Source organism: Papaver somniferum, chromosome 11 (assembly GCF_003573695.1).
Source record: "Papaver somniferum cultivar HN1 chromosome 11, ASM357369v1, whole genome shotgun sequence".
In the NCBI taxonomy this organism is placed as follows: domain Eukaryota; kingdom Viridiplantae; phylum Streptophyta; class Magnoliopsida; order Ranunculales; family Papaveraceae; genus Papaver; species Papaver somniferum.
In genome coordinates this window covers 122241596-122254441 of record NC_039368.1, presented here as the reverse complement: position 1 = coordinate 122254441, position 12846 = coordinate 122241596, and the positions used below count along the sequence as shown (strand labels likewise).

Below are 12846 nucleotides of genomic sequence, written 5' to 3'. Positions count from 1 at the left end.
AGGGTATACCATTTTCATTCGAAAAAAAACAGAACCAAAGAGGCATAGATCATTACGATTCTCATTTTGTTTTTTGTGCTAATTTCTAAGAATAAGTACGGTGTTCTATGTTCCTGTGAACACAAAAATAACGATGCATCTTTATGTTCACAAACAATATTCGCACTGTATATTAAATCATTACGTGGAAGTAAAATAGACATAAAATGATATAAATATGATAACTCAGAGCCTTCGGGCTCGTCCTTGTCTAGTCATTGGAGAATAATTCGGTTGCTTCTCGTGAGTACGAGGCATAATATAACAGAAGGTAATAATAAATGCAGAAGATAAAGTGCAAAATGTAAAGGAGACGCTGATTTACGTGATTCGGCACTAAGGTCTACGTCCACGGGAGTTTATGTTTCACTATGTTTTTGAGAGTTACAAAGATAGTCAAATGACTTGTGTGAATAACGAAACTAAAGGGGAAATGGAATTCATACCTATTCTTCCTATTTCTCTCTCTTAATATCTTCTCCTATACTCACTCTAGACTGGTCGACCCCTTCTCTCTCAGTGGAGAGGGGTATTTATAGGGATGTAATATGGGGTCCAATGTTAGAGACAGTTGCAACCTTATCTTCTTGATCTTTGGTATAGAGCCGTAAGCGCGATGGGGGTGACAGAGGGTTAATCCCGCTGGTATCTTCATTCTCGACCGATGGCTCCTAACGGTCATGCTTGGTAACGATGGGTCACCCTTTTCTTCTCCACAGGTTGATTGATACGTACTCTATGTTTAGGGTGTTTAATGTGGGTGGTTGGGTCGTCTGCACGCGTCAGACAGGTGTCTGCGGCTCATGTCCCATTTGTGTCAGTATGTCCAATCTCCACCGTTGATCTTGGATCCTCCTCGAGATGGAATAAAGTAGATCCTATGGTGCTCTTCAGTGCTTCTCAGTGGCTTGATACTTTAGTGCTCCTAGGTTCTTAGCCATCGGATCTGCTCGCTGATGAACATGTGTAGATGATAATTGTCCCTTGGGTGTAGAGACGTGGCATCGTGCCTTGATGTCTCAGGCTGTGCATCCTCCACGTGCAATTCTTCCGACATTGGCAAATGATGAATTATGTGTATACAATTTTCCCATTTTCTTCTATTTGGATGTTAGTCAAACTTAGAAGAAAACTTTCTTCACAGCTTCTTCATCTTTCCATAATAACTTCCCCTAGATTTTAGGGCACGTTTCCCACTCCTTGCAATAACTCCTTCTTGAATCATGTGACGGTTTTATCATCTTTGCTAAATAGGAGATAGGATGTCATTGAAATTTTTTTTATTCTTTCTTCATTCTCTTGTCAGTTCATATTCTCTGAACCTCTTCATTCTCTTCTTTTGTTCTTTAGTTCTTAAATGCTGCTGGTGTTGCTTAGTTTTAGTAAGATCCTTGGAGGTTCCTCACTGTCGCTTCTCTTCAGGTGTTTGCAGATCATCTTCATCCTTTTATCGATACTTCTGATTCAGGTATGGAGTTCTTCCAACTCTTATTTTCTTTCGATCAATTTCCTTTTTCTGCTACTGCACCTAGGTTTTCATGATGAAGAACAAATATACGAAAGTATATATACTTTCCCCTGTTCTTTATCATGAAACCTAGGGATTCCCCGTTGATTGTTTGAAGCTTATTTTATATGGTCATGACTGGATTAGGGTTCCTCGATTTTGCTGGGTTACTCATCTATGCGTTTTTGATGATATTTCTGGTGAACGACATAAGTCTAAAAAAATTCGTTTTATGAACTTCATCACTTTCTTTGTTCGTCTTGTTTGTAGATATGGCTGATCGTCATCGGATTCCATATCAGACTCCACCATCGAGCCCTTATGGATATCCTCCATCCAAAATTCTTGATGTATCTCCGCCAAAGGGTGGTCCACCTAGGTCTTCCCAGCCAGATCCTCGAGCTTAGAAGACTACATCTGCGTCTGGTCCCCGAGTTTCTTCTGCCAAGAGAGGGGATCGTCCAAGGAGTTCTCAGGGTTCCCGATATGCTGTTAATCGTCCTTCTGCGTTTCAGCGTGATGAACCGATGAGTGCACCGTCTCCTACCTTTCAACGTGCTGAGCCGCTAGAGGTACAACCTCTTCGTTCTATTGATCCTACTACGAAGCCTTCTCAGAAGTCTACGGTCCCACCATCTACTGCTCCAGTGAAGGGGAAATCTGCCAAAGGTGTTGTGCCGAAGGTTGAACCCTCGAGAAATCCACCAACCAAGAGGAAAGCTTCGAAGATGAGTCCCCCGAAGAGGCCACCGTCTGATAAAGCTGATGATTCCGATGTTGTCCCAGTTACACGTCTCGATTGGTAAAAAGAAGTTTACTTTTAAACACATAAATCTCGAGGCGTTCAAGGTAAAACATGAGCTCGAAGCTTTCGACATTAAGTTTTGTTCTCCCGGTAACTATCTCACTTATGATTTGATTAAGAATTATAAGTACGATGACTTTCATCTTCTGACAACCGTGGGGGACTTCGAGGCTGGCCTTATGTTGCCCATGTATAAGTCGGGTGACTCCTTTTATTACGACATCTTGGCTCATCGTGAGGGCTCTACTCCACATACTCATTGTCGCTCGGTGGTACAGCTGTCTGGGAATTACCTTCGGTCGCTTAAGGAGTGCTACCTTCGGAGTAAGGGGGAGACGACGATGACCTTCTACGTTCCTGACCCGGCTGAGAGAAATTGGTATATTCCTGAGAACTTCAATTCTTCCTTCGGTGACTACATTAATAGTAGGAATCGTAAGCCATGGAGCGTCGGTCTTCGTACTATTCCTGCTTCCCAGGGTGAGGTTCGTCTCCTGAGTGAGGTAAGTGGCTCGAAGCTCCGATACGTCACTGGTACTGAAGGAACTTCTCAGCGAAAACTTTTCCCTGCTAGTGAGCATCTCAAGCGTGATTATGATTATGAGTGGCACGCCACAGTTATTGAGATCGTCGGTCCTTGGGCTAATGGTTGGGTACCTGGTCAGCATGGATGGCGTCCTGTTGCTGGTAGTCAGCCTCGTGATAGTGCTCCAGCTCGTCATGGTAACTTCTATCCTTGGCAGTTAAATTTTGATGGATGGACTTTGAGTACGCCTTCAATGTTGCTGATGTAGACGAAGAGGAAAGTTCTGATGTTACCCTTCCTTCGAAGAGTACGCTACTTCCAAGGTATGCTTCTTCGTGTAATATGTGTACTTGCCCCTTTTCTTCTTATTTTGAGATTTGATCAAAGTATGGAGAAAATTATCTTCGTGATAACACCATATTATGTCTCTAGGTAGCAAAGAAGAAAAATATAGGCCCGGTCCAGTCTTCTACTGCTGCTGTTGAGGATACAGATGTTCCCAACGAGGTTACCAGCCCTGTGAACGATGAGTACGTCGAGGAAGAAGAGAAAGTTTCCGATGGTTAGGAACACACATATACTTCTCCCAAAAATCACGAGGATGGTGAGAATATTGGTGACGGAGCTACTGAAGAGGAGATTGCCCCTAGTGGTCAAGGAGATATTCCTGCTGATGATCCTAAACTTTCTCCCTCCCCGAATCAAGAGAATGAAGGTGTTGATTTTTAATCGACAATCCCCGCTGGGTCGACTCAGGAGTTCTCTTTTGGAAAGATCTATTCCTCTGGTGGGCAGGTTGATATTGGAGATGCCATGGGGATAGCTTGGGACTTTTCTATGCTCTCCTCAAACGATGAATGGGATGTCTTCGGTGAGACTCGTGATGAGAAGGAAGCTGACATGGAAGAGATCTCCGATGATGAGGACGCCGAGACCCTTTCCAACAAAGAGGTCGAGGCCAAGAGAAATTCCGATGGCTGAAGGAACGTTGTGAACGATGGGGATTCCACTGATGTATCTTCAGAGGGTTTTGAGAGGGTGTTAATGCATGATGGTGATGATGCCACGCTTGAGTGGTTGATGAAGAAGAATTTAATGTTCGTTCCTAACCCTGCTCCGGTAGTCCCTGATGAGAAGAGTTTTGACGCGTTCACTCGTCAGAAAATGCAATTGACGTCTCATGATGAAGTTGCGGAAATATGGGAGAAGGATTTGAGATCTAATTCCACTAGTCTTTTGGTTCATCCACCATCTTCCATTCCTTATATGATGGCGATAGCCGAAGGGTATCAGTACGACTTTCCTCAGCAGCGTATTCTTGAGGTTAATCATCGGGAATCCCTTTAGGATGAATGATGTGAGGGTATGTCATCGGGAATCCCTCTATAGTTATTATTTATTTTTTATTAATGCAGATGATGAGGAGAGAACACTGCAACCATACTTTGTACCAATTTTTCAAGGCGAAGGCTCTTAAGCTGGAGGCAAAGCTTCGTCATAGAGAAAATGAGTTTAATTATGCTGAAGCACTCATAGATGCTAAGGATAAGGAGATATCTGAGTTAAAGAATAGGTTGAAAGGGAAAGAGAAGTTGGGTGCATCCGAAGAGAAGCTTCGCATGGAACTTGCTCTTGTTCGTAGTGAGTTGGAGAAGGTTCATAGTGAGACTGCGTCTTCCAAAGGTTCGTATCTTTCTCTAGTACTCCTCTTCGCCTCTTTCTTTCATCTTCTTAGTGTGACGTCTGAGTCTCGTGGCACTATCTTCAGCGGTCGATATCAGTAAGGTGGCTTCAGAATGAAAGAACCCGCCAAGCTTCTCGGATTAGGAAATTGGTGGAGAAAATTAAAAATGAGGCTGATAAGTGGAATGCCAGGGACGACGAGCACAATGATTTGATGGCTCAGTACAGACAACGAAGAGAGCAGATGGTTGAAATGCAGAATCGTTATAACGCCGATCGCCGTCAGTTTGATGGTGCTTTATTGTGGACTCGTGAAAATCTGCATGAGGCTCGTGAGGCTATCTCTCGTTTGGAAACCAAGGTGGAAAACTTTGAAGAGGAGATGCGTCAAGCTCGTTCGTCCCATGTTCATGAAGCTCGGGATTATATACAGCGGCTCGTTCGGGAGAGGGACGATGCTAGAGCTGAGGCCCATGCCCTTAGTAATGCCTTGGCTGCTTATCGGGCCGATGTTGCTCGTTCAGTGGACTCTTAAAAAGATCTTGAGATCAATATGTACAGGATTAACAAAGGGATAGAAGATATGAGTAACAAAGTCAACCGTCTTCGAAATTTAGACTCCATGAAGCATGTAGAGTTGGATGAGTGTCAGTTTTCTCTCACAAATCTTCGGTTGGATTATAAGAAAATTTCAGACGAGTATGATTTTCTCGACGATGCCCGGGACGCCGTAGTAAATGAATATGAAATGATTTCGGCTAATGTCGAAGGTATACATTTGTTTGGTCGTGAGCGGTTTCATTTTTCTAATTTTCTAACGCATTCGTGTTTTCTTTTTCAGAGCTCGAGGGACAGCTTAACCTTGCAAATGAAAGGCTTGAAAAGGCTCAATCTGACTTAGTGCACCAGCAGGGTCAAGCTAAGTACTACGAAGAGTTGTCTGTATCTAGGGACGAAGCATCAAAAGAGGAAGCCAAGGAGGTATAGGTATCCCAATTGAAGTATTCGTTGTCGCAGTCTGAGCTCAAGGCCACTGTTACCGCACATAAGGCTCGTTGCCAGCTTGCGGAAGAGATTAACAAAAACCTGACCAAGATCGAACAGAGCCTTCTAAAGGATCACGGTATTGTTAAGAACTACCCTCGTCGTCTTATGCCTGCTCCTTTAACTTATTCTTCTGGTCCTTCTTCGGGAGTAAGCGTCCCTTCGTCTCAGAAGAATCCATCTGATCTTGTTGGGTCCTCCACAAGGAAGTAGGTTTTCGTGTTTGTTATAGAAATTTGATCTTCGTTGATTACTTGGCTGCGGGCCATTTTTTGTATCTTTTGTATTTCCTGCTCAGTTCCCGGAACTTGTAATCAACTTTTATGGAATGGATCATCGTTTGTTTGGATATGTAAATTTCTATTTTATCTGCATTGTTAGTTCATTTATTTAAATAGCGGGTAAATTCAATAATTGAAAAATGAATTAAGCAGGGTAGTAAAAAATGTTTGATGGCAATAACGAAGATAAACACCTTCGTTATTGACTTTGGACCTGTCACCCCGCTGGCTAACCCTTGGCCAGAGGATCGCCAATCGGTGCGGGTTGGTTCAACGTTCCCGGATATATAATGCATTGTTGAAATATTTACATGCATTCATTCCGCCGAACCGCTGTCTTGTTGATTGGATGGGTATCTCTTTTTTCTGGAAGCCTTCCCCATGGTCCTGCACTTATAGACGATGATAGGGGAGTCCCGAGAGATTGTATATGGTTACTTTCCCCAGTATTCAAAAGTCTTGTTTGATTGATAAGGTGAGGTATGCTAATCCTCGACCAGAGATAGAAACATGTCAAGCGGGTATGCCAGCTTCTTCTTCTTCGGGTACTCTTCATGCAGGCACAAAACTTCATTGTTTCATAGGTAGTATAGCGTGAGGTATTTTGCATTCCAAGGGTGCCTGAGGACTTCTCCTTTTATATTACGTAGGTAATAGGATCCGTTCCCCGCGATGTCATGTATGATAAATGGCCCACCCCATGTTGGCGCTAACTTGCCCCACTTTTTCTCTCGTTGATATTGCGGTATAGTTTTTAGCACATATTGCACTTTTACAAAATTCCTAAGCTTGACTTTCTTGTTGTACTCACTGGCCAACCTTCGTTGGTAATTCTCCATTCATTGCAACGCTGTCTCCCTTCGTTCTTCCAGATCATCGAGCCTTTCCAACATCATATCCGTTGTGAGGTTCTTCTCCCAAGCTTCGGTCTTCGTGGTTGGCATGATGATCTCCATTGGAATAACAGCTTCGGCTCCATAAGTAATGAGGAACGGATATTCACCGGTGGCATATCTGTGTGTGGTTCAGTATGCCCATAGCGCATTATGCAGCTGTTCACACCATCGACCCTTGTGTTCATCTAACGATTTATTGAGGATAAGAGCTAGAGTCTTATTCGTGGCTTCAGCCTGTCCGTTACTTTGGGAGTAGATAGGAGTTGATTTGTTCTTCCTGATCTTGAAAGTATCGAAGAGCATATCTATATTTTTTCCTTGTAGCAGCTTACCATTGTCTGAGACAATTTCTGCGGGAATGTCGAACCTGCAAATGATGTTTTGAAAGATGAATGTGAACATGTATACATCTTTGATCCTGGCTAGATCTTTGGCCTCTACCCACTTGCTAAAGTAATCTGTGGCTACAATCAAGAATCGTCTTTTCCCTGACCCTTGGATCAGGGGTCCAACAATATCTACCCCCCATTTTGAAAATGGCCAGGGGCTATATACAAAATTTAGCTTCTTTGCCAGGGCGTGGATTCTTTTAGCGAAACGTTGACATTCTTCTAGACATCCTGGATGTGTTTCGTATCATCGTTGGCTAGTAATATCCTTGCATCTTAGCTTTGTCGGCTATCGACCTCATTCTGCTGTGGTTTCCTGCGTCACCGTAATGGATGTCGTTCAGGATACGATGGCTTTCTTTCCTGGATAAGCATCGTAATAATGGTCCGAGGAAAGACTTCTTGTAAAGGATTTCGTCCTGAATATCGTATTTACCTGCCTTCGACTGTATCTTTCGAGCTTGCTTCAGGTATGCAGGTAGCATTCCTTATTCGAGGAACAGGTGGATTTCCGTTCTCCAGTCTTCTTCGTTGGTGAAATCTTCGTCTTGATTTGCACTAGATAAGATATGTTCTTCTTCGAAATCGTTGTTGATATCTTCCCCAACGTCGTCGTCAGCAATATCCTCCCCTACATCGTCTTCACGACTGGTAGCGAAGGATTGTTGTGGAGTGATCGAAGTCTCGTATACTCTTGTTATCTTGATGGCCTTGACGCTTTCATACCTTAACATCGATGATATGTACGCTAGGGTATCGGCATGCCTGAGCTCTTTTCTGCACAGGTGTCAGAATTTGATGCTTGGTATCTGGGAGGCTAAGGTTTGGACCAGAGCCATGTATGCGGAGAGGGAGTCAACGTAGAAATTGTATTCTAGTTCTATTTACCGAATTACCAACTGAGAATCACTTGTTAAGCGTACATCAGTTTTCCCCATTTCGATTATTAATCGGAGGGCATGTACTACATCTTCGTACTTTATGATATTGTTTGTGTGCCCCTTGAATTCCAGTCTTAGCGCATGTACGATCATATCTCCAGTTGGGGTGGTAATCATGATGCCCATGCCTTCCCCTTATCTATTCCTTGATCCATCGATGAATATTTCCCATCTTCTTTGGTTTGAGGGTTCGATTATATCGACTGGATCTTTCCCGTCTTCTTCTGCTTCTGGTATGTCCTTCACTTCTTCGTCGTTACCCAGAGGTAAGTCCGCCAAAAAATCCTCTAAGACTTGTGAATTTTGGGCATATTGGATTTTGTGGATAATATTAAATTGATCCAGATGAGTGTTCCATTTTTCTATCCTTCCTAATTTCCCTACGCTCTTGAGGACAGCTTCCAATGGTGCTTTACATGGGACCCGAACATGATGAGTTAAGAAATAGATTCTCATCTTTTGGGTTTCCCATACTAATGCTAGTATGAGTTGCTCAATCTTCGTGTAGTTTCTTTCCGCCGGGTTGAGAATCTTGCTGACGTAGTAGATTGGTTGCTCAACCTTCATGTTGGTTTTGACAAGGACCGCGCTGACCACATCTTCGGTTGCTGTTATATACAAGGCAAACACCACATCGGTATCGGGTTTTGAAGATCTGTATCGTGGCCAGGTATTCTTTTATCTTCTGGAAGTCTTCCTCGCATTCGGCGGTCCATTCAAACTTTCTCCCTTTTTGAGAATGTTGAAGAAATGTTTGCATTTGTCCGATGACCTGGCGATGAATCTTCCCAGAGCCGCTAGGTATCCGTTGAGATTTTGGACTTCTTTCAGTTTCTTTGGGGATAACATTTCTACGATGGCCTGGATCTTGGAGGGATCCGCTTCGATGCCCCTCTTCGTTACTAGATATCCGAGGAATTTCCCTGAGGTGACGCTGAATGAGCATTTTTCTGGGTTCACTTTCATGTTGTGTTTCCTCATTGCTTCGAAGATATCCCTCAATTCTCGATGGTGGTCTTTCGAAGCTTGCTTTTGACGAGCATATCATCGACGTAGACTTCTAGAGTGTTCCCGATCCATGGTTTGAAGATAGCATCAACCATCCTCTGGTATGTTGCCCATGCATTTCTAAGTCCAAAGGGAATCCTTGTGTAACAATAGAGGTCGTGCGAGGTGTAGAATGTTGTGTGTTGTTGATCTTCTTCTGCCAAAGCTACTTGGTTGTAACCAAAATATCCATCTATGAATGACAGTTCTTCGTATCCTTCAACAGCTTCTACCAGCTGATCGATGCTTGGGAGTGGGTAACTATCCTTCGGACATGACTTGTTGAGGTTGGTAAATTCGATGCATATTCTTACTCCTCCGTTCTTCTTCGGCACGATGACCATGTTCGAGATCCATGTTGGATAATTCACTTCCTTGATGAACCCTGCTTCTAACAGTTTGCGGAGATCTTTCTCAATTGCCTGGTGATAATCCGGCGCTACCTTTCGTACCTTCTGCCTGAAGGGGTTTGTGCCCGGCTTTATGCGAAGTTCGTGCTGAATTATCTTCGGATCAATTCCTGGCATATATCCCAATTTCCACGCGAAGATGTCCGCGTACTCCATGAGTATCTTAATTAGAGACATCTCTATTTCTTTATCCATTAAAGTCCCTATCCTGATCATCTTCGGGTTATCTTTGGTCCCTATATTGATCTTCTTCACGGGTTCCACAAATGTGAATGTAGGCTTCGGCTCCCGTAGGAGAGCAACGTTCTTTAATTGCTATTTGGTAGGCTCTTCACCCCCCCCCCCCCTTAGTTGTCGAGGTACCTGCTTCGGTGTTAAGAACGATGCTATCCTTCGTCAGACTTTTTCCGGTGATTTCTTCGAGATAAAGATCAATTGTTTTCTCTTTGGCAGCTTCTTTGTTTCGGTTTCTTCGGGATTTACGCTACTCACCTTGCTAGTTATTGAGATGATTTTGTATAGCCTGACATTCTCGAGCGGTGACCTGATCTCCCTTTATTTCCATTACCCCTTCGGGTGTTGGAAATCTAAGGTACTGATGATAGGCTGTTGCTACTCCTTTGAGCTTGTGTACCCATCTTCTGCCGATGATGGCATTGTAAGGAGAGGGAGCGTCCACTACGCTAAATCGTGTATCAACCTTCATTGGTCCTGCGTTTACTTGTAACACAATGTCTCCCAACGGCTTCGTCGGGCTCCCATTGAATCCGTATATGGTGTAGTATGACGACATCAACTGCTCGTCATTCAGCTCCATTCGTTTGAACGTGTCATAGAACAGTACATTGAACGAGTTCCCTCCATAGATAAGGACCTTCCTGATATTGCACCATGCGATGGGTAATGTGAGAACCAAGGGGTCGTTGTGATCTTCCATGTCATCTTCGATATCCTCAGCCTCGAATGTTATTAATGCGTTCATCCATTCTTCGTGCTCATCAACTTCGACCCCGTCGACTTTGTACAGTTTGCAGTAATCCTCGAATTTCTTTCTTAATCTCTTTCCTATCTGGGCAGTTAAATAGGATCCGTTGGATTCGGAGCAGGAAATGGTATTGAGCGTTCGGTTTCCTTCAGGTAATTGGACCTGCTTGCTTCGTTTTGCCCTGTCATCGACTTATGCCTTTTGAACGTACTGCTTGAGGTCACCGACGTCAATCAGTTTCTGGATCATTATCTTGAGGTTCTTGCACTTTTCAGTCTGGTGTCCGTTGAAGCAGTGGTATTCACAATAGTCTCTAGACTTCTCGGATCGTGGTGGTTGCTTTCCTTTGGACCAAGGCCATTCTAAGTTCTCTCGATCCTTAATCTCCCTTAGGATGCGAGTGTAGTTGGTGTTAAGCTTCGTGAAGATTTGGTCTTCGAATTTTCGATCATCACGCCGTCGATCGTCCCTTCGTCCTCTTCTATCTTTGTTGGGAAGTTCCGTTGAATTACCCCTTCTGGATCCGATGGCTTGTTCAACTGAGTTGGTCCGATGAGATCTCTGTGTTTGGGACCTCGGATTTTCTCGCTGAATTTCCTCCAACCGGGCGTGTTTCTCGATGATGACTCGAATATCTCCTTCGGTTGTGGGTACACTTACAGGGATCTCGACAAACAACGGGCTCATCCTATCTAATCCCCATTTGTAACAGTTGATGATGACCACCGGATCCACCTTCCCTATTGCTTCGCAGATTCTATGCCATCTATCTGTATACTCTCTGATGGTTTCTTTGTATGCGATTTCCAGCGAGAAAAGATTATCCATTCCTGTGTTGACGGCCTTGTTGTACATGTAAGTTCTCAGGAATTTCTCGGTGAGCTGGCTGTAAGAGTCGATGGAGTTTGGTGGTAGGTTATCGAACCAGGATAGTGCTGACCCTTTCAGACTTAAAGGGAAGTATCTGCAGAGGACCACGTCGTCTTGATCCCATCGAGGAAACATACGATTATAGTACCGAAGGTGGGCCGCAGGGTCGCTGCATCCATCGTAACATTCGAACGCTGGTATGGGACACTTCTGGGGGATGAAAGCTTTGGCTAGGTTTGGAGTTAGTGGTATGGTGTTGGCTTCCCTCATTACTTATTCTAGCCTTCCTCCTCCTTGTCTCACCTTCAGTTGCTTGATTTCAGCCATCATCTCAACACTAAGGTCCTCCATTGCCCGTTGGTGATCCTCTCTGCCTGTGGATCGTCCAGCTCTTTGGTTTTCGCTGTCGAAGTAATCTGAGTCTTCGGGGATAAAATCTGGATCGGACAATCTACTCCCTCTGGAAGGGCTTATATCCAGTGGTTCCGGATTATTAGCATGAGTTACGATGATTCTTCGGTCACGGTTGGGATCCGGTGCCTTTGAAATTGCTTCGTCATATTGGTGCACCGCTCTTATGCTTTGGGAGATCCTATCCTGGAGCTCTTGGTTTTCTCGAGTCAGCAATGCCACTGCATCTGCATACACCTTCTGGTTCTTCTTTAACTCTTTGATCTCTGCCATCAGTTGAGGGGTATGGTTCGATCCTTGATTTGGGGTTCCGGTTCGCACTTGCCTTCCAATGGCCATTGTGTGACCTTCATCCACTGTATGGATTAGAGGGGGAGGCGGATCGGTTGTGGCTGTTGGCAGATCCACGCGCGGGGGCGCTGGCTGGTTCACTATCAGCAAAGGTTGAGTGACCGGCAGAGCTTTGTTTTGGTCGTTTGTCGGCGGCATTCTGAAGGCCGGTTGGTGCATCGTTGATTCTGCAAACCCTTCCCATTGTTCATGAATTTGGGTAGCTGCTATCGTCTTTGTTGCATCGGCTTTGGCTGCTGCATCGGTTTTGGATGCTACCGCTTTGAGGGCCGCTGCTGCTACGACGTTAGCATCTAATGCTGAAGTGATATCCTTGGTCTCGCATTTTTTCTTGTTGCGGGTCACAACTGGGGTAGTCCTCTGTGTTTCTTTCGACGAGGCTTTGGTTTTGCCCACCTCCTTCGTTTTCTCCGTCTTTAACTTTCTGCAAAAATAAGAAGTAATCGAAGAAACAAAATCCACGCTGACTTTGTTAACAAAGTGCGTTCAAAGAAAGTTGTTTAGTAAAGTATGTTCAGGGTAAGGGCGTAGATCACAGCGTGTCTTTAAATATTTTCAACGTTTTCAGTGGGAAATAACGTAGATCCGACTATTGTAAACATAGATCTGCTGATAGGTTTAAAAATATTTTGCGAAAAATACCAAGTTCACGGGTTTTGTA

General features: G+C 44.1%; 1 protein-coding gene across 1 annotated transcript; it reads right to left on the bottom strand.

The window, feature by feature from the left end:
* Positions 1-10064: 10064 nt before the first annotated feature.
* On the bottom strand, positions 10065-11693 carry LOC113325042. Its single transcript, XM_026573283.1, has 2 exons — positions 10752-11693; positions 10065-10637 (listed from the first exon to the last, which is right to left on the bottom strand). The coding sequence occupies exons 1-2, from the start codon at positions 11691-11693 to the stop codon at positions 10065-10067; spliced, it is 1515 nt and encodes a 504-aa protein (XP_026429068.1).
* Between the last annotated feature and the right edge of the window lie 1153 nt (positions 11694-12846).